The sequence below is a fragment of the Cibotium barometz genome, chromosome 21, assembly GCF_041138505.1.
Source record: "Cibotium barometz isolate CiBa-2024 chromosome 21, ASM4113850v1, whole genome shotgun sequence".
Taxonomy (NCBI): domain Eukaryota; kingdom Viridiplantae; phylum Streptophyta; class Polypodiopsida; order Cyatheales; family Cibotiaceae; genus Cibotium; species Cibotium barometz.
In genome coordinates this window covers 30,889,703-30,915,559 of record NC_141066.1, presented here as the reverse complement: position 1 = coordinate 30,915,559, position 25,857 = coordinate 30,889,703, and the positions used below count along the sequence as shown (strand labels likewise).

General features: G+C 45.5%; 1 protein-coding gene across 5 annotated transcripts in view; it reads right to left on the bottom strand.

Annotated features, from left to right (window-relative positions):
• The window catches only part of LOC147627069 (callose synthase 3-like), a 117,083-nt gene extending 93,777 nt beyond the window's left edge, over positions 1 to 23,306 (bottom strand). For 3 of the 5 annotated variants that reach the window (XM_086815630.1, XM_086815635.1, XM_086815632.1), the window contains exons 1-6: positions 23,028 to 23,306; positions 22,355 to 22,598; positions 21,561 to 21,661; positions 21,217 to 21,344; positions 20,964 to 21,051; positions 20,750 to 20,860 (exon numbers count right to left, since the gene is read on the bottom strand). In XM_086815630.1, the coding sequence (XP_086671756.1) occupies positions 20,750 to 20,860; positions 20,964 to 21,051; positions 21,217 to 21,344; positions 21,561 to 21,661; positions 22,355 to 22,541 (615 nt within the window). In that variant the 5' untranslated portion in view covers positions 22,542 to 22,598; positions 23,028 to 23,306. Of the gene's footprint in view, positions 1 to 20,749; positions 20,861 to 20,963; positions 21,052 to 21,216; positions 21,345 to 21,560; positions 21,662 to 22,354; positions 22,599 to 22,909 lie in introns of all 5 variants that reach the window. The other 2 variants (XM_086815631.1, XM_086815633.1) reach the window with 1 other exon arrangement.
• Between the last annotated feature and the right edge of the window lie 2,551 nt (positions 23,307 to 25,857).

Here is a 25,857-nt window from a genome sequence, read left to right as displayed (position 1 = left end):
TAGAGATCATCTTCTCCAGCTCACGGAGGATGGGTTTGTGATTAGACCCAGCTACATGGATACTCATCTTTCTCATGGGGTACGGTGTGCTATTGGTCAGATGCGCACATCCTCACACCAGCTAGAGATTGAGACTGGCAGATTCAGAGGAGTACCAGCTGAGGCCAGGATTTGTCAGCTGTGCCAGATGGAGCCAGAGACAGAGTTACATTACATATGTCACTGTCCGGTATATTATGAGATACGAGGCCGTTTTCACTGCTTGTTCAGAGAGGGCTTTGGACCACTTTCTAGAGTCATGAGATACCAGGATCAGAGATGCCTCGGATTGTACTTGCTAGAGCTGCATAGACATAGAGAGGGTCTCCTGAGAGGGAGGGGATCAGAGAGGGAGAGACACCTACAGAGGCAGATTACAGACTTCTTTTGACCGGAGATTGAGCAGTCAGGTCAACAGGCATTGCAGCTAGCCCCAGAGTACAGCCGCACCAGAGGTACACTGATTGATCGGGCTATAGAGCTGGGGCGGTCCAGGCGCCCCAAGATGAGAGGTCCATCTCGACACCGGCGGAGACTACAACAGAGGATCAGGACCATACTAGCACGGCATGGGAGACGTCCAGTCAGAGTACTCACCATGGAGGACATTGAGGATATCCGCCATCGACCGATGAGAGACATCTTTGGATAGTGATGTGTATGATGCTTACCTTTGTTGCTGGAGTTTTCCTCCCACATGTTATCCATTAGGAGCTCCTGGTACCGTACTTTTCCTCATAGTTGTTTCAGTTTCAGTTAGTTGTTTAATTGTTTTTAGCTTTCCTTACACAGACATTGTATCAGATCCACCAATTGTTGTAACCTTTTTGGTCTCATAGGTCATTTTGGCCTTTTGAAGACGTTAATATATCATTTCATTTCATTTCATTTCTCTCTCTCTCTCTCTCATTACATATGCCGCTGCCCAATATACTACGAGATCCGCGGGAGGTTTCACTGTCTATTTCGTGAGGGATTCGGTCCTCTCTCCAAGATCATTGACTTCCAGGACCAACGTCGCCTAGGCCTCTTCCTGCTTGAGCTCTGCAGACATAGGGACACCTTCTCTTGAGACACAGGCCCCAGCCACCTCGCCCCCTCCCTCGACAGCCAAACATCACCAGTTTCTTCCGGACCCAGGAGGTGGAGGACACCGACATAGTGGATCTTGTGGACCCTCCACGAGCTGCTCTAGACCTACCCCGCCCGAGAGGAGTTACCTGTCCAGTATATTATGAGATACAAGGCCGTTTTCACTGCCTATTCAGAGGGTGTTTCGGACCACTTTCTAGAGTCATAAGATACCACGATCAGAGATGCCTCGGATTATACTTGCTGGAGCTGCGTAGACATAGAGAGGGTCTCTTGAGAGGGAGGGGATCAGAGAGGGAGAGACACCTACAGAGGCAGATTACAGACTTCTTTCGGCCAGAGATTGAGCAGTCAGGCCAGCAGGCATTGCAACTAGCCCCAGAGTATAGCCGCACCAGAGGTACACTGATTGATCAGGCTATAGAGCTGGGGCGGTCCAAGCACCCCAAGATGAGAGGCCCATCCCAACACCGACGGAGACTACAACAGAGGATCAGGACCATACTAGCACGGCATGGGAGACGTCCAGTCAGAGTACTCACCATGGAGGACATGGAGGACATGGAGGATATCCACCATCGACCGATGAGAGACATCTTTGGATAGTGATGTATATGATGCTTACCTTTGTTGCTGGAGTTTTCCTTCCCAGATGTTATCCATTAGGAGCTCCTAGTACCTTACTTTTCCTCATAGTTGTTGTTTCAACTTCCATTAGTTGTTTAGTTGTTTTAGCTTTTCTTACACAGACATTGTATCAGATCCACCAATTGTTGTAACCTTTTTGGTCTCATAGGTCATTTTGGCCTTTTGAGGACGTTAACATATCATTTCATCTCTCTCTCTCTCTCTCTCTCTCTCTCTCTCTCTCTCTCTCTCTCTCATATGCAGTACTATTGGGTTCAAACAGGGTTGCCCACTCTCGAAGAAGAGTTTGTCACAACACCTATGGTGGTAAAGGCCTTATTCCAGACTGTCATGTACATACAAAGAATACTGGAAACAAATTCGTCACGGTTACCATACCAGCACTACAGTCTTCTCAGGCGATAGCGGAGAGAGTGGTGCATTCAGATTCCATCCTGATATGCTTCTATCCTCACATAAGGTTACCACACACAGACTACACATGAGCCGACTACCACCATTTCAATATGACCCAAACCCCCCCTACACCAAGCTCACACATGTGGATAGGAACCGGGTAATTCGATATGACTTGCTATAGTTACACGTTAGAGATACATCGATTACCCCGGGGGAGCCACTACCACCCAAGGTGCAGTCTATAGTGACCATTTTCTGAGGCTCACACAGGATGGATTCATTCAGAGGCCAGGGTACCTGGATGTTTTAATGTCACATGGCATGAGGATAGCACTTGGTCAGCTCAAGGTCTCATCCCATAGGCTCGAGATTTTTAAAATAGACCATGTTGCCTACCATCTCTTAATGATGCCCATATATACACATTAAACCTACACAACACTTTATACACATTTACTTTCATCTTTATGTATTATAATGTTAAAAGTCTAACCCACCCTCACATTCACAATTAGTTACAGTCATTACATATATCCCACCCTCACATTCACAATTAGTTACAGTCATTACATATATCCCCTGCAGTAAAATTTTGTTTTCTTTTTTCTTATTATACTCCTATATTCTATATACTTACCGTGGAAAATGTTACAATAAATCTTACCATGTAAAATCATCTTATATCCTATATACTTTACTTAGAAAATGTAATTATTTCTCTTACAATTTTTTAGGTAACACTAAGTCTGTTAATTTTTAAAGCTTATACACCCACTCACTCCCTCACTTTCTCTTACTCTCTCTACCTTCTCACTTTCTCTACCTTCCCTACTTTCTCTACTTACTCTCACTTGCTTCTCTCTAACTTGCTTCTTTCATAAATTCCAAATAAATGGTGATTACTAAAAAATGGAAAAAAAATCACACTAGGGGTTTTGCCAGTGAAACCCTTGGTGCAATTTTTTTATCTTTTTTTTTTCCCCAAAAAGAGACTTCTATTAAGTATGAAAAGGACATACAATAATCACAGCTATAAGCCGGAAAAGAATAGAATCACCTCAATGTGTAAGGTGATTTCAACCATTGAGGAGCATCATGATGCCATGAAAGACCTGTGGGACTAGAGGAAAAGAAAATGCCATGGTCCCACTCCCGCATAAATATAACGCGCTTTGCTTGCGCAGAACGAGAGGACGCCTGAATACGAGCCCAAGTAGATAAGAGTATGGATGATATCACCCCATATAGTACTAATGCACTGAGACCCAAAAGTCTAGATACCCTCAATAGCCTCATCTGCGCTGTATCACTGGAGAAATATCATAGCTCTCCCAATGAGGCCTGAGAGTAGGGATCCTATGCATTTGTCGAGTGAGGAGAAGCCTGGCATTCCGGACGGTGAAACTGAAAAAAAGAAGACTTTTCAAAGTATCAAAGGCATCAATCCACTCCCACTCTCCTGGATCCCACTGAAGATATCTGATAGGACTGCCACCATATAACCACAAACACCAAGAGCCATGAGTCACTATCTGAGGAGAAGGATCAATGAACCAATGCTTCCCCGAACAACCAACAATCCTCACTGGACTAAGCCTAGTATCTGGGATGATCTCATCCATACTACATCTCCTCAATCTCCCTCCAGGCATGATAGAGTAAATGATGCAATCTGTAGCCTCCTGGCTCGAGAGAGCAATGCCTTGCAGAGGTATGCCTATCCTCGAAAAGACTCCCAACCAACTCGGCTGATAGTCTCCATGAAAGGTCCCAGAGAGCCACTCATGCGGAATAGCTGCATCAATCTGGTCAATACGAATGCGAGAGCCCCTAAGATGCTGAATGGATGCATCTCTCCGATCCTCCGGAAGACTCTTAAAGGTCTTCCAAGCAAGAACTGTGTATGCACATCTCTCCCATCCTGACCACTGCATATAACGAGATGCACCAAGTGGCCGACCGGCCTCATCCCTAATGAGCTCGTTCCACATAATAGGTTGTCGGTTAGCCTCATCCAAAGACCGTGAACAAAAATCGTGTGCTGGGCATCCAATCTCTCCCGACCCGAGGTGTACATCCGGAAATCTGAGACAAGAAAAAATCCTTCCAAGGCTCAGTGCCTGGTAGGAAACCTCTGACCACAAGTTTGCAAAGCAACGCCCTGCACTGAACATCCGGATCGATAATATTCAAGCCCCCCTCTCGTTTGAGCTAAATAACTATGAGCCAAGCTACCTTGGCACGAGTGTCTAAGGTGCCATCCAAACCCAGACCAGAGAAAATTGCGGATCAATCTCCGCAATTGACCAATGCACGCACAAGAGAAGCACCAACAAGACGCAATAAACCAAGCTAAGGTAAGCAATACCTGATTAGCCACCAAAGCTCTAGAAGCTAAATCTAATCTCCTGGAGCTCCAATGAAGGAGCTTCTTCAGGATACTCATAAGTACCGGAGCAAACTGATGTGCAGGAGAAATATCAATCCCAACCTCGCATCCCAAATATCTAGCAGTGCATCCTCTATTGATCCAAGTAAAACCAAGCTCTGCACCCCACGCAACTCTCGATGAATCACTAACCCAAAAACCAACAGATTTGTGCCAATTAATGAGTGCCCCTGTTGCCAAACAAAACTCCTCTAATGCTACCCGGAAGGAACATAAGCATATATGTGAAGCCTCCAAGAACATAGCTATGTCATCAGCTAACTTAGAGTCAACCAATTCCTCTTGACTACGAAGAGGCAACCTCAATCCAGAAATACCAGCAGTGGAGCGGAGAAAGATGCTCATGGCCTCTGCAACTATGATATATAATAATGGGGCTAAAGGGTAACCCTGCCGTACTGAGCGAGAAATCTAAAACCGCTCTCCTCTATCACCACAACTGTGGGCATCATGATACATGCATGAAACTCCCTTGATCCATCTCTGAGAGAAGCCCATATGGCTAAGAGTACCCTCAAGGAAGTCCCAATCCACTCTATCATAGGCCTTCTCAAAATCCAAGAGCAGAATGGCTAAGGACTGATTTCTCGCTTTAGCCCATTCGACGACCTCCCAAAATGAGAAAATGTTATCAAAGATGCTCCTGCCATTGTATAATCCATTTTGAGTATCATGAATGACATCTTGCAAAATTGGCTGCAATCTGATGATCACTGCCTTAGCAAGAATCTTATATGCAGTCCCAAGTAAGGTGATAGGTCTCCACTGGCCAATCAATGTCTTATCCCCACTCTTAGGAATAAGATAAATAAGCCCCTCAGTGAGAGAAGAAGGCATAAAACCTGTGTCCCACATCTCCTAGAGAGCCGATGTGATCTCAGCCCCAATCTCATTCCAAAAAGTAATGAAAAAAACAAGGGAGAGGCCATCCTCCCTTGGACACCTACCATGAGGTAAGGCATGAAGAGCATGACTGAACTCCTGCATAGAAAAAGGGACATCCAGAGCGGCACACATCTCCTCAGTGATCAAATGTGGCAATGCATTCCAAACCTTCCTCTATGCCCTGTGTCTCAAATCAGAGTGCGGCTCAGCACTAAGAAGCTGGCGATAGAAATCAGTGCAATCTGTCTAACCATAAGAGGATCTGAGTGAAGAGTGTGTTAGAAGTCATCTCCTGTCTATATTTATACACCAGGGCCTCTGTTGTGGGTGTGCCCGCCCTGTATAAGGTGTTTTATCATTTTTCCACACTCCTCGTATTTTTTCCCTATTTTTTTCCATTTTTTCTAGTGGTGGGAGGGTTGCCAGAGGATGCCAAAAGCACTCCAGTGCTGGCCGACTGCATACACATGAGTCGTGGGCTACTGGACTGCTGGCCGACTATAGTTTCTCAGTCGTGGGCACTTCTCTATTGGCCGACTGCATTTATGCAATCGTGGACACATTTTCAGCAGTCGTGGGCACTTTTTATGCTGGCCAACTGCTCTCCCAGGGGTGTATATATAGGCCCCTTGCCCCCACCACTCATTCATTCAGTTTTCTCGGGATCTTGTGTATAGAGAAGAGTTTACACACCTATCTCTCTGTGTTTCTTGTGTTGTTTATTTTCTGCAGTCTACTTGTTCTTGTCTACCCAAGTTTGGTTATCATTTCCGCTGCATATTCTGACAGAGTGCCATGTGAATCCTGCAACTGCCTAACACTATCTTTGGCATGAGATGGGCCGTAAGCAGCAAAGAAATGTTTGTTGCAACTGCCACCTATCTGTGTCCAAAAGGATTCCTGGGCATGGAAACGGTACTTCGCACACTGCTCAAGAGAGTGATGAAGTTATGCCCTAACAATACATAAAGAATCTGCAACCCATTGAGCATGAGGATGTTTCTCGTGCTCTTTCTCTAAGGCAGCCAATCTACATCTAATAGCCCTTTCTAAATCCAAGGCCTCTTGCCTCTTAGACAGGGCACGTGTGATAAAAATCACTAATATCACAGAGAGCAAAGGCCGCTTTGAGAGCCTTGTGAGAAATCATGAGATCTCCAAATATCACACATACAACGTGATAGCTCTACATCTGAAAAAAAATGATTAGGGGTGCGTACATGGCGTACTGATCCATGGCAATTCAGATCTCTAATACATAAAACCACTGGGCAATGATCCGATTTAGAGATGCCTATAGCAATAAAAGTATGCCCCCCTCTGTCAAGCACCCAATCATCCACATAAAATCTGTCTAACCGTGCATAAATACATCCTGCATCCCTTCTCCTGTTAGACCATGAATAAAGAAGAGTGGATGGTGTCCTCAAAATGTCATCCTCATGCCAACAATCTCTGCCATGAATGGAGAGTATAAACCTCTCCCAAGACGCTTTTTCAAGAGGATGCACCAAGCCCTCATGTCCACCTCTTTTATCCAATGGCATCTTAACCATGTTAAAATCCCCACCAATAATCCAATGGTCGACAAGAGGCATCAGTGTAGTGAGAGATTTCCAGAAGACAATCCTCTCACCCTTAGGAGGATCTCTTGGAACATTCAGGATCTTGGGAGTTTTTTTCCGCGTCGGCCGAAACAAATTGTAAAAACCCGGCTTCATTGTGCAATTACATGTGGACCTATGGATGTATTGCTCTTGCAAGGGCATAAATTGGATGCTAGCCAATGTGGGAGATCAGGCAAGCTTCTCTCGGGACACACCTTTTGGTCACCAGCTGTTGGTACCAAGGGTGCTGTCTGTATCTCTATTTCAGCTTTGATCTTGCCTTGCATCATTGGACATGTTGTCATTTTGCTTGCGAGAGCACAGTGGATCCTTCTTATGCAGGGTACTACACACATTGGTATTCTCAACCTCTATGCTCCTAACCATAGAGACTCAGAGTAGGAACAACCAGATCTCATGGTCGATGAAGGACCCCCTTTAGAGATGGAAGTACGTCTCACATAGGTAAGGGAGGGAAAATCTGACGATGTAAACCTTACCTCTCTCCCACTCCGGGGAAAAGCCAGGGCTAGTCCTCAAAACTGGAGAGGTACCATGACAATGCGAATGCGCAACATCATCCTCAAGGGTACAATCATCCTGTAGCTGTAATGTAACATCCTCCTATGAAGGATCCAGATCATGTGCTTGCAAAGCCTCGTCTTCCAAAGAAGGATCAAAATCCTATGAGGCAGAGCTGCATAAGGGTTAGGGTGCTCCACAAGGTGTGTGGGTGAAGGGGCAAGTACGGGGGTCCGAGGGTGCTGCCATCTACCACAACCCAACGTTGTGTGGTCTGTTGTGGCAAAGGAGCAATTGGAGTCTCGGCAACTGCAGAAGGCATCTGATGGGTAGGACCACGTCGCCTCCTAGCATGGCCCCTTGATTTAGGACAATCTCTAGCAATGTGGCCCCGTCGACAACAAATCTGACACTGGTCAAGTCTGCCTGCAATCTCCATCCTCTGGCAAAAATGAGATCCGTCAAGTCTCTGAATCATAATATGATCGTCAGTAATCGATGGATCAGGAACAAGCACAAGGACCCGGGGTACACCATCAAAAGTGGCGGTAATAGCCACGAAAGCTGAGGCGGCAGGAGAGCTCGGAAGGACTGGTATCTCTAGAACCTGGCCAAAGGATGCCCCTATGGAAGCTAAAAGCTTCCAATAGGACCGAGGAAGAGCAGGGAACCGCAATGAGACCGGGGTAAGGTGTTGATCCTCCGCCACTGGATCAAAGCCCACCTAGTACTGAAAGAAGAAAATCTTCCTAGGGCCAAGAGGGAAGGGGTTGCCAGCCAAAACCTGAGAAGTAGCTTCTGAAGAATGAAAGTCCACCTGGAAGAAGCCTCAACCAAGCAAACGAGTATCCTGGAAGTGCACAATCAGCTCCGAAGGGAGAGCTGCTAGAAGCCATTCACGGGCCTGTGAACGAGAGGGATGGGAACCATAAACTCTTGCAACAAGGGTGGCCTGTGAACGAGAGGGGTGGGAACCATAAACTCTTGCAACAAGGGTGGTCTGGACCTCAAGGTCAATGTCGTGCTGAAGAGAGGTGAGCTCGTCTTGTGAAAAATTGATGATTCTCCTAGCCAGTGGGAGTGACGAAAGATTGGCTGCGACAGAAGAAGCCATAAAGCCAATTGAGAAAGTGTGGGCGGCCGACTTGAATCCAAATATAAATGCTGTTGAAATAAAAAAGGAAACGGGAAAGGACAAGGCGGGTGCAGCAAGGCGGAAGCAAAATGCAGGAGCAACAGAGGCCGGTGCAGAAGAAGGGGGCAGAGGCGGGTGCGGGAGCAGATGGGGCAGGCGGGGGCAGCAAAGGAGCAGACAAGGGCAGCAAATGGGCAGGCGGGGGCAGCAGTGGGGCAAGCTGGGGCAGCAAAGGTAAAGTAGGAGAGGCGGGGGCAGCTGTGGGGCAGGCGGGAGCAGCAGTGGGACAAGCTGGGGCAAAGGAGTAAGGGGTAGGCGGGAGCAAAAAGGGTTCAAGCCCTTGCCACTTGTAGTAGCTGCCTCAAGCACTATGGGCTAGGAAGGCTTGGGCTTTCCACTATTGTACTTCATTTCGACACTTGTGTGAGCGTTAGTTCCCATTCGAAGGTCAGTGGTTCAAACATACACAAATCCCATTGGATCAACGTGGCTAAACCATACAAGAATTTCCCTCTCTTGTCCTCCTCTGATTTGTTCAACTGTACATTTTGGCGCAATCCCCGGAACTCATCCTCAAGATCTCAAGCTGCTCAAGATATTGAGACAGTAGAAACCACTTCCAGAGATAAGTGACAAATTGGTCCCATTTATTGGCATGGGCCCAATGAGTCCACCAAGATATAGCCTAATACCACTTTATCCACATCTGCCTTTCTACCCGCACAACGAAATAAGCTTCAAACTGATGAGTCCAAGAATCAAAGCCTCAGGATTGAGTTTACCGTTATGCATACTGAAATTCAGCTTCTCGTGAAGATGAGTCGAGAAAGACGCCGGTACCACCCTTGCACCGAGAGCTGCAAGGAAACACTCGTGTTCCATGTGTCGCCTTTGGTCCTCCACAGCAACAACGTGTGCTGTTGATTCACGGTCCACCTCCATCCGAGGCTCAACCTCCAATTGCTGCAATTCAAGCGGAGAACGGACCTGCTACATCAACCCCTTGATGGAGTTATAGTCAAAATATGGATCTCAGAAGTAATCTCGGTGAGAATTGGCGAGAGGGAGGGAGGAGGAATGGGGGAAGAAGAGGTTGGAAGAGGTCGTCACTTCTCTAGGGCCTAGATCATGGCTTTTTGCTCACACAATTGATCTCCCTATTCCTTCACCTAAAACATTGTTTGTATCTGGTCCCCACAGAGAGCCTTGCTCCCTGATGCCGTCACTGTAAAAGTGACAGTCTCATCCTCAATCTAGTGCTCTCTCATCATGGGAGGTCGCCACAGTGGGAGTGATCAAGATTCAAGGTTCTTCCTAACCGCAAATAAACCATCCACTATTGGTTTCCAGAGGCTGAAAACCAACCATCCTTCAAGGGACAAGAGTCACATTGGGATGGGGAGTGCTTCCGACGTCTAAAAAACCACCACACAAGTGACAAAAAAAATCTTTTTTTTCCTACCTGAATTTCCACCAAAAAGCAAAGCTTTAATACCACCGTAACAAGTGGAAGCTTACACAAAAGGATTGTACTTTGATAAATATTTTCACCCTTTGTTCCTAACGATAAATAGCACAACATAGAGAAGATAAGACTGCAGAGAGAGAGAGAGAGAGAGAAATGAAATGAAATGTTATATTAACGTCTTCAAAAGGCCACAGTGACCTATGAGACCAAAGTTACAACCATGTGACATCTGATACACTGTCTAGAAAAGAAAAGAAAGAACTGAAGGTAAGTATCTAGCCCTACAATATATCAGTAGGGAGAGAGAGAGAGAGAGAGAGAGAGAGAGAGAGGACTAAGTCCCAAATACCCTCTAAAGGGCCCCCACCATGTATGGTGTATTGGCTTTCTTGAATGAGTAAAATGACAAACTGCTGGCTGTAAATAACCACGACTGAATTGACTTGGATACCTTCACTTGGCGGAGATAGACTTCGGCCTGAAGATAGCCCCTTGATCTACACTTTCCACCTTGCCTTTAGCCCCTTCTTGGCTGTTCTAGCCCTTGGACTTCAGCACTTGCAGAGAATATGAGATGATTTCTGCAAAAGGTTGACCATTGCTTTAAGCTTATATAGGCCCTATTTCTGCAAAAGGTTGACCATTGCTTTAAGCTTATATAGGCCCTAGACATACAGGTTGGTCCAAATAATTGCTGTCAACTTGCTCACGACTAGCATAAATCAGCATTCAATGCCTCTCTTTCACACGTGTGAAATGGTAGCCTTGTTGCTGGCCAACAGGGTTCTATGGGCTTCTATAACACTGTCCAAGTGCTATAAGTTGGCCTACAGGCAGCCCCAATAGCCATGGGCTCTTTGGTAGCTCTTGGATAGGTTATACATGGCTGTCAATGAGACACTCTTCTACAAGGCCTATCCTTTGACCTAGACTAGTGCCTGTGCATCCGGTTGGAAGCCTAACAAATGCCAGTACACCTCTACATCATTCCAAAGGTTACAGACATGTGTGACATGCACTGACTTCATATGTGGGACATGCACACCTGACCATGACCCTATAGTGGGTCCCCAGCTAACTTGTCCTGGACAAGGGCTCACAAACACCCAATTACCACTATAAGACTTGCACTTGCTATACAAATATGGCCATGTGTCATCCAAGTGCGGGATGCACATGACAATAGAAGCAATTCACAAGTCTAACGTTCTCCATGTGCTGTTTGAGCTCCATCAAGTACATGCCGAGGCATCTTTGATCTATCACCCTTTCGAGTGGCCCAAATCCCTCTTGAAAACAGCAATGGAATCTCCCCCATATCTCATAGTAAGTCAAACAGCTAAACATATAATGAGCCTCATCCTCTACCGCTCCCGTGGTGCATACTCTTCATATCCTCTGCTCCTGTGGGATATTCTCGGCTCTGCCAGTCTCTACTCTGAGAGGTGGTTGAAGGATACCCTGAGCTGGCCAATCAGTATATGCATAGCATGTGACGTGTATTTGTATGTATCTCGAGATCTCCATGATTCCATCCTCGAAGAGTCTCAAAAAGTGATCTCTGTAGAACTCACTTCTTACCAATCTCTAACGGTGACACCCATGTCCGAGTATGTGTCGTCCGAGTAGATCTAACCGGATGATCTGGTTGATCTCATGTTGTGAGAGCTAGAGATAGGGGGGATCTACGTTGTACTAAAATGGAGGGAGACAATCCATCTTTATGCCATGTGCATGAAACCACTCAACTACCTCCGGATACCATGCATGTATTGGTAATAGTGGTGGCTGTGTGGACGAGGGCAGTCCAGCTTGTCTCACCTGCTTCCTCTCCCTCTCGCAATATACCTACATAGAGGACTCTAGTGCAGAGTCACACGGGGACGCGGGACGCGGACGGCCGGGGACGCGCACGGGACGCCGTGCAGTGTGGGGACGCATGAAGTCGTCCCGGGGACGCGTTCCCGAAACGCAGGACGGGCAGGGGACGCGGTGAGGGGACGCCTCCAACGGCCAGAAACGGGCAGATTTCCAGCTATAAAAGAAGGCACACTTTAGGACTTTTCTGCACACTCAAGTTTGAAGCTTCAAGCCTCATTGCTCAAGCCTCAAGCTTCTAAAGTTCCAAGTTCCATTGTCCAAGCCTCAAGGCCCAAGTGGCAAGTTAGCCCTCTCTCTCTCTCTATACTATCTACATTGTGCCAACTTCCAAGCCATCTCTCTCTCTCTCTCTCCCCAAGTTCCATGATCCATCCCTCTTGAGACTTGCAAGCCTCAAGAGTCAAGCGGCAACTTGCAACTCTCTATTGCACCCTTCTTCCCTCTCTCTCACACTATCATCATTCATGGCATCTCAAGGTGAAGGCGCCGCCGCCACATCTTCCGTTGCGGGCTCTTCACGAAGGAGGCCGGCGGTGCACACATGGTCATGGTGGGATGAGGTCCACTACACTAGTCGTGGAGTGGGCGGTGGTTCAAGGGCATGGAATTGCAAGCTTTGTTCCTACAAGAGAAGTGGCGGAAACAACAAAGTGCGAGCTCACTTTTTGCACGAGGCCGGTCATCAAGTGCAATTTTGCGCACGCATTACTCCTGAGAAGCGAGCGGAGCTTCTTGAGAAGCTCAAGGTTTATGAGGCGGCCGAGGCGACAAAGGGAGGGCGACATGTTGCCGTTGATCCTCATGATGTGGTGAGAGCACGAGAGCAACCAACGCCAGAGTCACACGGGGACGCAGGGACTGCCCTTAGGGACGCGGGACGCGGGAACGCGGACGGCCGGGGACGGGAGGGACGCGCAGGGGACCACCGTGCAGTGTGGGGACGCATGAAGTCGTGCCGGGGACGCGTTGTTGAAACGCGGGACGGGCAGGGGACGCGGTGAGGGGACGGCCAGAAACAGGCAGAAAACGGGCAGAAACGGGCAGATTTCCAGCTATAAAACAAGGCACACTTTAGGACTTTTCTCCACACTCAAGTTTAAAGCTTCAAGCCTCATTGCTCAAGCCTCAAGCTTCCAAAGTTCCAAGTTCCATTGTCCAAGCCTCAAGGCCCAAGTGGCAAGTTAGCCCTCTCTCTCTCTCTATACTATCTACATTGTGCCAACTTCCAAGCCATCTCTCTCTCTCTCTCTCCCCAAGTTCCATGATCCATCCCTCTTGAGACTTGCAAGCCTCAAGAGTCAAGCGGCAACTTACAACTCTCTATTGCACCCTTCTTCCCTCTCTCTCACACTATCATCATTCATGGCATCTCAAGGTGAAGGCGCCGCCGCCACATCTTCCGTTGCGGGCTCTTCACGAAGGAGGCCGACGGTGCACACATGGTCATGGTGGGATGAGGTCCACTACACTAGTCGTGGAGTGGGCGGTGGTTCAAGGGCATGGAATTGCGACGCGAATGGAGGTGGAGAGGAACCCAAATCTTGCTTCAAGCTCTCAACCATTCAAGTCCACTCCATCCACATCGGGTGCCTCCATTCCCATCCGCCGTCAATCCACTCTTAACGAGAATTGGAACCCAAAATTGAAGGATGAGGTGGATAGGTCGGTGGCTAGGTTCTTCTACCACGACCACATTGCGTTTCAAGCGGCACGGTGAGAGTCGAGACTCAATTCTCTTCACTCTTTTTTTTTTAATGTCTCATGCTTCAAAGCATTTGTCATAGTGCCAAAAAAAGCTAACATGCTGCATGGTTTTCCTTACTTGAAATAGGTCTCCTTACTTCCGTGAGATGGCCACAAAGATCGGGGAATATTTATGTGCCACTTTCATCGGAAAAGATTTGCACCACTTTGCTTGATAGGGAGAAGTTGGCCGTTGAGCATGCGGCGGCAGATACAAAGGCAACGTGGGAGACTAACGGAGTCTCTCTCATTGTAGACGGATGGAGTGACACGCGCAAGCGCTCCATCCATGGAGTGGTGGCCTACTCAAGGGGCAAAGTGTACTTCATCGAGTCACATGATGCGAGTGGCACTGGGAAGGCCGTGGATGTGCTTGCCGCGGAATGGGCGTCCACGATCGAGGTCATTGGACCGGAGCTTGTGGTCGGCATGGTGGCGGATGGAGAGACGTCAAATAGGGCAGCCGGGACCATTATTGAGTCAATGTATCCATCCATCACAGTTTCTTTTTGCATGGCCCATTGTCTCAACAACCTCCTCAAAGACATAGGTGCCTTGCCATGGATTGCACCCACCATTGAGAAGGCTAACCAGCTTGTTATCCTTTGTCCTCAACCACCAAAGGCTGCGACATGAGTTCTCTAAAAGGAGCACTCTTTCCCTCCTCAAGTATTCTGAGACAAGGTTTGCATACAACTTCCTCATGCTAGGCCGCTTCTCTACATGTGGCGGAGCCCTAAGAGGGCTTTTCCTTAGTGATGAATTTTCTGCCATGCCGCAGTAAAATCGGCAAAACAGGGAGAACGTGCCGAGATCGCGCCGACGATGCCGCTTGGTGGGAGAAGGTGAAGACACTCGACGCCTTGGTCAAGCCTATTGTTCACCTTCTACGAGTCATTGACGGCCGTGAACCATGTATCGGCAAGGTCTATGAGGCCATGGATCGCATGATCGAGTCACTCCAGCAGCTTGTGCCAGACAGGGCCGAGTTTGAGGAGATCCACTCATTATGTGAGTCCAGGTGGAACTCCTACTACTCCCCTCTTCATGCGGCTGCCTTTGTGGTTGATCTAGAGTTCCAGGGCAGAAAGCAAGAGGCCGACAAGGAAGTAAGCAGGGGATGGCGGATCATTTTGGAGCGCTTAGAGCCTGACCCTACCATCAGGCGAAAGATCAGAGACCAGCTATCTCAGTACAGGACGCGGCAGGGATCTTTTGGATGTTTAGATGCACAGCTTGACCGCCTCAAGATTGGGTCTCCTCTTTGGTCGGAGGATTACGGATCACATGGGCCGGAGTTGCAGCGCTTGGCTATTCGCATCCTTAGCCAGGCTGTGAGCTCTAGTTGCTTGGAGCAACTTTGGAGCGTTTACAGTCACATTGCCTCTAAGAAGAGGAACCGCCTTGAAGTGCAAAGGGCAAGTGATTTGGTTTTTGTGAGCGCTAACTTGCGCATGCTATGTGCGACAGCAACAGGGAAGGCGGATCCCTTCACCGAATGGGAGATGGCACAGCAGGATCCTGCAGCTCACGGGCATCTTGAGGAGGTAGAGGAGGAGCTACAGCCTGAGGGGGAGGAGGAGGCTTCAAATGGCATCGACGACTTCGACTTCCAAGCCTCCCGCGAGTCTAGCACTTCAGGAGCTTGAGGCTTTACTCTTGAGCCTTGAGCCATCTCACCTTTTTTGTGCCCACTGCCAATGGCCATGATCTATTGTGATCTATCTAGTATCTCTATTTTGTACCCACTCTTTTTTGTAACCCTCACTGCCCATGAGGCATGTACTTATCTCTTTGTATCTATCAGACTATCAATCACATAATCAGTGTGCCATTGATGTTTTATTAGCGCATTTTGCTCAAAATGACTCTTGTTTTTTTGTCTATTCGGTGTAAATTTTTGTTCAAAGTGTGTCTCTATATGTATGTCATGCATACAACTCCTAAATTGCTTTTAAAAAAGGTTTTTTTTTGCCATTCCCGACTCCGTCCTCGGACGGCACTTCCCCGTCCCCCGTCCCCATGTGACTCTGACCGACGCGAATGGAGGTGGAGAGGAACCCAAATCTTGCTTCAAGCTCTCAACCATTCAAGTCCACTCCATCCACATCGGGTGCCTCCATTCCCATCCGCCGTCAATCCACTCTTAACGAGAATTGGAACCCAAAATTGAAGGATGAGGTGGATAGGTCGGTGGCTAGGTTCTTCTACCACGACCACATTGCGTTTCAAGCGGCACGGTGAGAGTCGAGACTCAATTCTCTTCACTCTTTTTTTTTTTTATGTCTCATGCTTCAAAGCATTTGTCATATTGCCAAAAAAAGCTAACATGCTGCATGGTTTTCCTTACTTGAAATAGGTCTCCTTACTTCCGTGAGATGGCCACAAAGATCGGGGAATATGGCCCCTCTTATGTGCCACCTTCATCGGAAAAGATTTGCACCACTTTGCTTGATAGGGAGAAGTTGGCCGTTGAGCACGCGGCAGCGGATACAAAGGCAACGTGGGAGACTAACGGAGTCTCTCTCATTGTAGACGGATGGAGTGACACGCGCAAGCGCTCCATCCATGGAGTGGTGGCCTACTCAAGGGGCAAAGTGTACTTCATCGAGTCACATGATGCGAGTGGCACTGGGAAGGCCGTGGATGTGCTTGCCGCGGAATGGGCGTCCACGATCGAGGTCATTGGGCCGGAGCTTGTGGTCGGCATGGTGGCGGATGGAGAGGCGTCAAATAGGGCAGCCGGGACCATTATTGAGTCAATGTATCCATCCATCACAGTTTCTTTTTGCATGGCCCATTGTCTCAACAACCTCCTCAAAGACATAGGTGCCTTGCCATGGATTGCACCCACCATTGAGGAGGCTAACCAGCTTGTATCCTTTGTCCTCAACCACCAAAGGCTGCGACATGAGTTCTCTAAAAGGAGCACTCTTTCCCTCCTCAAGTATTCTGAGACAAGGTTTGCATACAACTTCCTCATGCTAGGCCGCTTGTCTACATGTGGCGGAGCCCTAAGAGGGCTTTTCCTTAGTGATGAATTTTCTGCCATGCCGCAGTCAAAATCGGCAACAGGGAGAACGTGCCGAGATCGCGCCGACGATGCCGCTTGGTGGGAGAAGGTGAAGACACTCGACGCCTTGGTCAAGCCTATTGTTCACCTTCTACGAGCCATTGACGGCCGTGAACCATGTATCGGCAAGGTCTATGAGGCCATGGATCACATGATCGAGTCACTCCAGCAGCTTGTGCCAGACAGGGCCGAGTTTGAGGAGATCCACTCATTATGTGAGTCCAGGTGGAACTCCTACTACTCCCCTCTTCATGCGGCTACCTTTGTGGTTGATCCAGAGTTCCAGGGCAGAAAGCAAGAGGCCGACAAGGAAGTAAGCACGGGATGGCGGATCATTTTGGAGCGCTTAGAGCCTGACCCTACCATCAGGCGGAAGATCAGAGACCAGCTATCTCAGTACAGGACGCGGCAGGGATCTTTTGGATGTTTAGATGCACAGCTTGACAGCCTCAAGATTGGGTCTCCTCTTTGGTGGGAGAATTACGGATCAGAAGGGCCGGAGTTGCAGCGCTTGGCTATTCGCATCCTTAGCCAGGCTGTGAGCTCTAGTTGCTTGGAGCAACTTTGGAGCGTTTACAGTCACATTGCCTCTAAGAAGAGGAACCACCTTGAAGTGCAAAGGGCAAGTGATTTGGTTTTTGTGAGCGCTAACGTGCGCATGCTATGTGCGACAGCAACAGGGAAGGCGGATCCCTTCACCGAATGGAGATGGCACAGCAAGATCCTGCAGCTCAGGAGCATCTTGAGGAGGTAGAGGAGGAGCTACAGCCTGAGGGGGAGGAGGAGGCTTCAAATGGCATCGACGACTTCGACTTCCAAGCCTCCCGCGAGGCTAGCACTTCAGGAGCTTGAGGCTTGACTCTTGAGCCTTGAGCCATCTCACCTTTTTTGTGCCCAACCACTGCCAATGGCCATGATCTATTGTGATCTATCTAGTATCTCTATTTTGTACCCACTCTTTTTTGTAACCCTCACTGCCCATGAGGCATGTACTTATCTCTTTGTATCTATCAAACTATCAATCACATAATCAGTGTGCCATCGATGTTTTATTAGCGCATTTTGCTCAAAATGACTCTTGTTTTTTTGTCTATTCGGTGTAAATTTTTGTTCAAAGTGTGTCTCTATATGTATGTCATGCATGCAACTCCTAAATTGCTTTTAAAAAAGATGTTTTTTTTTGCTGTTCCCGACCCCGTCCCCGTCCCCGTCCCCGTCCCCATGTGACTCTGCTCTAGTGTGGGAGGCCATCTCTATCAAGAGTGTATACATGTTGAATGTAAGTGACGGTCTGAAAGAGGCCATCTATAGTGGGGCCACCCCAAACTCTACATGTATAATGTCATGTGGTGCATATGGCTTCCTCCTGATCATGCGTGACAACATCATCACCTATAGCCTCTCTATGCTCCTCCACTCATCCTTCCCTAGCCCTAGCCCCCAGAAGGTTGCACCATACATAGCTACCGGTCGTACTAAAGAGTCAAAGAGTCAACACTTAGTACGGGGCTCCTAGAAATGTGCCTGGAAACACTGTCCCTCAAGACAAGCTAAAGAGGCATGCCCCCTCGCTAGTCGGTCAATGGCAGCAATCATCATGCAAAGCTTGAGACCTGTTAAAGTGGCTCCAAGCTATACATACTTCTACACAATCTCCGCTGGGGCCTCTCTATATAAGAAAGATAATTGTGAGGTGACCACATAAAATGAGGGGGAGAAGAAGAAGAATATATTATCGTCCTCGGAAGGCCGAAAAAACGGCCCATGGGACCCCCACGAAGTAAGTACAAAAGCTGTAAACAAAGCCTCCTCCTTTCATGGGAGGGAAAAAAAAAGACTAGTGTGTGGCCAATTGCGTTACAAGGTAGTCACGGTGCTTGAGAATTTTGATGAAGTATATGCCAAGGGCAGCAAGTTGGCCATGCGGGAGCAAATTCACTAAGTCGGTGTATCCTTCTAAAGTGGTGCTGAAATCTCTCCTTATGTGCTGATATTGTGGGCATGTTAAAAGAACATGCTCCTCTGTCTCCACTGCTCCCAGACTACATAGCCGACATAATCTTTTCTCTCTCGAGACACCGCTCCATGCTCCTCTCTCAATCTCGAGAGTGTGTGACCGGGTGCGGATGAGCGCAAGACCTCGCCTGGCATTAAGAGGAATGGGTGTGCTTATGTATTTCTGAGCATTATCTTCTTCTTGTGAGTATGTGACCCAGTGGTTTGGATTAATGTGCGAACAGTAGTATTCATATTTAGCCCTTTTTTCTGCTGATTGCCATTGGCAATGTAGTGCTTCCAATAATGCTTGGTGGAATGCTATCTCGTCTACTTTGTCTGGTGATGTATCTAGGTACGAGGCTACACCCCATCTTTGGAACCAGCCCTTGATGTCATGCATCCATCCTGATGATAGCATCTTACTTTTGTTTGTCTCTTGTGGTCTCTTACTTGCTTCCCATGCTTTCCTCGGTAGTCTCTCTACCTTCATGGATTTGACCTTCCTTATGTACTTAAAAACCCTTTCAAGTGCTCGGAGCTCAATGGGTCTGCTGCCTGTTTCAAGGAGTAATATAGAGTACGGAGTGGTAATTTTGACTCCCAAGTGTCTTCTAAGGAATGCCTTTTGCATTTTCTCAATGTCATTCCATGTTGATGGAGAGATACTGCCACCCCATACCTCAACTCCATAGAGCACCGTTTGTAAGACATATGCATCGAATAATATGCGCCTAATGTGCCATCTCTTGGTGTTACTACTGCTGCAATCATTCTCAAAGTGGTAATATTTCCCCCACCCAGCATCAATCCTTCTTTGTACACACTGATTCCACCTGTGATTTGCCGGGACATCAACTCCCAGATACTTGAATGTCTGCACCATCTCAATTTGCTGTCCATTATAGAGAGAGAGAGAGAGAGAGAGAGAGAGAGGAGGGGGGAAGTTGGGGGGGGGGGGATGGAGGAGGAGGAGGAGAAAGAAAAAGAAGAAGGAAGAAGAGGAAGAAGGGAAAAGAGGAAGAAGGAGAAGAGGGCTCAAAAAGAATAAAGAAAATTGGAGGTTTCAAATACAAGATTTTCAATGTGGAGATGAGTAGAAGTGTTGTGTACAAAAGAGAATTTTCATCAATGCCAAGTGCTTTATTGGGCTGATTTTCATCAGCCCCCAAGTGCTTTGGCAGGAAATATGTGAGATGCAACTGCATAGGAGTGAATGAGCATGCCATAAACTTCAATCGATTGCTCACAGCATGAATTCAGGGTCTGCAGACAAGGGACCATCATCATGTTCAGTTAGGTGTATCCATTCAATATTTGTGTTTGTGGTCAAAGCTAAGTAGGAGGGTGTATAACTCTCCGCAGTTCAACACCAGTTTGTATGAGTTCCATTGATTGAAAACATGGATATAGGTGCATCTGATTTTCCATCAAACAAAGATCAGATTGTAACCGTTCCATTGGCTGGGGACTAGTGTGCAGGTGGCATAGACCATTGTCATAAGTGCACCAAACAATTTACATGGACCATAATCTGGCAAATCAAGCACATAGAACCAGCACCAGAGCATGTTCCAAAAGCAGCTAAATATCCCAATAGAGCCCCACCAAATGTTGCCACAGCACCAATACCAATTGATCCACAAGTGGTGCATGCATTGTTCCAAATAAGCAGGAGAGGATGTCCATATGCATCATCCTCAATCATTGGATGCATGTGTCATGCTAAGCTACCAATCGTGGTTAGGATTAGGGTTAGGGTTTAGTAACCTGTTGTGAGCCCTAATGTAATAAGGGATAGCAGAAAACTTACCTCTGGAAACATCATAATTGCTTCGGATGCGCCAGTTGGGTCCAGTGGTAATATGTTGTAGGCAACATAAATTTGTGTTTTGGCTTCCACTTCTTTTGCCGCTTCTATAATCTGTTCTTGTATGCATGTACTGGATCTCAGATCAATAAAATTGAGCCACTTTCCCACTAAAGTGAATACTAGTTACCATATTGGTATGGGCTAGCAAGCTCACCTGAGGGTCCAGTTCTGTCTGCTGGTTCACTGCTTTCAATACATCAAAGAGAACAGCTGCCGTCTGATATGCTCGTGCCAAGTGAGCACTACAGTCAGCAATAGACTGTTAATCGTGTCCAGGACACCAGGATAAAAAGGCCTCACATAACCTTATCTTAATCCATTTGCATGAGCTTATAAAGGAGGTTAATACCAAGGGTGCAAGAAAGACACAACATACAAGATTGATGTCATGATTGATTAGTACATACCGATCCATATTAGCACTAGTAGTGCTATCTAGTGACTTCACATAGTTATCAAAAAAATCCTGATAATAATTTTGCATCTCCCTTGCATCACTAGTGGCATGCCTCTTACTGCGGGTCATCTCATCATCCTGCAATGTACAAAGCCCCACTTATACTCAAGTTAGCAGCAGGGCTTGTTTCCTGGCCATCTCAAACAGCAATCGCCTACCAACTAAAAGCAAGAAAGCAAAGACATAGCAAGATATGCCCACAATGCCTGTCGGAATGTAATTTCCAGTAACAGATGGTCACATGCATGCATACATAAAGGATGTGCAACCCAGTACAAAGTTTTCAAAGCGTACCCGTTCTAGTTTGTGAAGTAGAGCCGTCTTGAACTGCCTAACCCCTCGCCCTGCTGAGGAGGGGTCTAATTTATGTGCTTTATCAAATGCATAAAAACGGCCTACAAAAAAACTCAAAAACAACCATTCTGAATCAGTGTATACAAATGTGCATCTGCATGAATGTACATATGTAAGTATGTCAAACTTCCATCTTTTCAACTGTGCAAAGATAGACATACAAATTTACTCTGATACATACATGCAAAATGTACATATGTGCATCTATACATGCGCACATTGTTTGCTTTTGCATGTTACTCACCTATGTATGTTAAAATTTAATGTTAATGATTCTGACTTCAAAATAGAGAAAGAGCTAAAACCCTAACTCCTAGTAGAAGAGCTTACAGACATGCTTCTTAACCAAGTACATACATGCAAAATGTAAGTAGGCATATTTACTGTCCAATGCATACATGAGAAATGTGTCTTCATGTTTGTATATACATGTGTATATCATGCATTTGCATGTGTGTGTGTGTGTATGTATGTATGTATTTGTGTGGTACATCCGTGCCTACATATGAATGTATGCATGCATGTGTCCATTGCGCATTTGTATGTGTATGTGTATGTGTATGTATACATATGCATGTGTGTGTGTGTGTGTGTGTGTGTGTGTGTGTGTGTGTGTAGATGTGTATATTAAGCATTTGCACTGTATGTATGTTAAACTTTGACATTGATGAGATTGTTTTCAAAAAAAAGAGCTTTTAAGAGCTTACAGGGTGATTGTTTTCAAAAGAGCTTACAGAGGTATGCAATGCGGGGGTTCTTGTCTTCGATCTCGTTGGCAACACGAAGGATGGGCGCAATGACAGCGAGTGATGATGGCACCACTTCAGGGTCCATGACATCAGCTAAGGCACCAGTGGTGATGGTCCTTGACAGCCTCCTTGAAGGGCCACCACCCTCCAGACCTCCCCGTGAACTCTCCATCTTTTCCAAACACTTCTCTTTTACCAATAAATATATAATCAAGCTTGGTAGCTCATCCTGCACACACAACGTACACACAAACACAAGAATTAATTAGTTCGATTGAAGCTGCCAATGGGTTATAATTAGCCTGATTAGAGTGTTCTACAGCTTTTCCCTAACATAATCCACCTACTGGTACATAACATCTTTGATACTGCACAAATCTATTGCTAGATCAGGGCTTATCAGAGGGATTAAATGGCCAGAAAGGATGGTTACATCATCTTTTAGAGCTACTAGAGAGTCTTAAGTGGGAATTAGGACAATCTAATCTTCTGCTATTCAAAGCATTTAAAGGAACAAAAAATGTTGATCTGTGCAAAAACCTGTGATAGACTGTTAATCCAGTCAGGACGCACTCTTAAGTTTGACTACATGTAAAATATGTGCAGATTATTTGCATACAGTTTCTGATTTAACTTTGATTAACGGGCTTAGTCTTACTGTGCTGCTGGCAGAAAGTCGAGCAATGGCTTCACAGATGATTTGGGAGAATAAATGAAAGTTGATTTGGAGATTAGACGGTAATTAACATGAAGAGGAGAGATTAAGAGAGAGAGAGAGAGAGAGGATATCATATGAGTCGGTTCGAATTTGCCTAGGGGATTAAAATATAAAATATTTTTCCCCCTTTTACCAAGGTTTCAGGTGTCATTACTTAATTCATTATCTTTGCATTGGGCAATGATGAGATGAGGGTATAAAGACAAAAATTCACAATACAATTTTTTAGAGTACAAACTAAATTATAAAGAAGACTTTGGCTAAGGCAAGAGAAGCTCAGCCCTTGCTCCTTAAGTGGCTCTCATACACCATGGTGGTGGGTCCTTGTCCCACTGGCTATGGGCCTGGTCACACTTACCAACACGTGGGCAACCACTCATACCGCATCGTGTTGACCAAAGGCGTTCAAAAAAAAGTATCTTCCCAAAAAGTGGAATACCTTTATCTAAAAATTGTGAAATTATTTATAAAAGAAAATCTTGAAATCTGAAGGTTTTTGTTCTATAACTTCTCGAAATCTTGAGGCACTTGTGTCTTCAAGTTTTAAATTTGAAGGTGTTTTTCAAAATATGCAGGTGCAAACTACACTAAACTCGGGTTTTTTTCGAACACTATTGCAACTTGTGACCTAATCACTTTCAGTTAACATGGCTTTGTCATACTCGTGTGTGAATTGCATCAATTCTTGCCAAGGCTTCGAAGGGTGCATTAACTAAGGTAATATTTTGAATTAGAATTTATTAATACAAAACAAACCAACCAAGAGCCAACCATTTTGCAACTCTTGAATGCGTGTAAGCATGCCCCTATGTAGTATCCAAAGTTCAAACCCCAACACCTATAAATAGAACATGTATTGAAAAAAGTGCATTGATAATCAAAATGTTTAGTGGGTACATTTCAATCTTTCTTTGCATTTTCTACCTTGATATTATTGCTAGACTTTTCAAAGGAACTTTGACTATCTTTTACAAAAAGACAAAAGAATTTGTACCTTTAGGCTATATAAAATAACTCTAATAGCATAATTTCTATAGACACTCCTTGAAGGCAACAACATAATATCTATAAGCACTCCTTGAAGACAACAACATAATATCTATAAGCACTCCTTGAAGACAACAACATGTTTTCAATGGTGAGAACAACACTCGAGTTAAAAATATCTATGACAACTTAGTTTTTAAAGGTGAAACACTAGAACGTTCAACTATATTTATGCACGTACGAACTCTGTAAAATTTTAATCTTAGTTTAGAGTCACCTTCAAAATGAGAATGAATTAGATTTTGTGTCTTGAATCAAATGGGTTAGAATCACCAATCAGAAATATAGCCTTTACCCAAACATTCGTTTTTCAACAAGTGTGACAGCAGAGTGGTGGGCAACTGGACATGGACAAGCATTCAAGCCCATCATCCATAGCTCACCCATCCATAACTTACACACCACTATGTAAAAGCCCAAACTTTTATTCAACCAGTTATAGCCAAATAACAACAATCACAATCCTTCAAGGTAAGTGGTGTTCATGCTTAAAAATGTATTGTGAGTTTGTAAGATAAATTTTAGAATTTTTAATTTCTTTAAATTAAGGTCATGAAAAAGTTGAGAAGCATTTCTTGATTTTCATTAAACATCATGCTAATGCTAGTTTATTTTTGGGCATTTGCTTGGATTCAAATCCTATAATTAGCATGTTTATGGGTTGATGTATTTTCTCCATCTATAAAGAGTTGTTTCTATATTTCAAACATGCCATTGGCATTGTAACTTATGCCATACTTAAAGAGATTTAACCAAGCATAATGTCAATACAATACTCACCCCCGGGGGGTGGGGGGAGGGGTCACTCATAAATATGTAAGTGTAGCACGTGGATTCAACAGAAAGAGTTTTTAAATTACTGTTTTTACACATTTTTTACATACAAAATGGTACCACTTAAAGAGGGTATTTATAGATTGAATAGACATAGGGTGTGTTTTATTCATGAAAAATTTATAGATAATGGGTTTTTAAATTAGGCCTTGAGCGCACATGATATGAAGGATTTACATATAGTGAACCCTCAAGATACAATATATATATTTGTCACTCTATAATTTAACCTTTAGTGCCATTTTTGTTATCTTTATACAAGAAATAAGGGAAACTTCAACACGCATGAAACACTAAGTCTTCGTTTTCACACCTAGTTAATACAACAATCTTACTAATATACCTTCATTCCAATGTTCACCTAGTAACACACAATTCATACCCTAATCAGTTGTATATGAACACATGAAAAGTGGACATCTTTACTTCATGTAGCGACTACCATTCTCCATGAAAAGAGGACATCTTTACTTTATGTACCGACTACCATTCTCCAAGACACAACTCTCTCCAAGCCAAAACCCTATTCTTTTTTTAATAAGATAAGCCTTCAGTATACTCAAATGCGTACCTTATTACACAAATTTCTATAATAGAATCATACTTCTAAATGTATTTTTGACAACTTGAAGGAATGGAATGGTGTGCATTACAATAGAAGACATTGTCAAAAATATGCTTCATGTCAACATATGGAGCTCATTAGGCATCAACATATCCTCATGTGTGTGTGTGTGTGTGTGTGTGTGTGTGTGTGTGAGAGAGAGAGAGAGAGAGAGAGAGAGAGAGAGAGAGAGAGAGAGAGAAAGAAAGAGAAAACAAGAAGACAACCCCAAACAACTGTAATTGGAACCAGACAACAAATTAGGGAAAACAACTTTTGAATCGG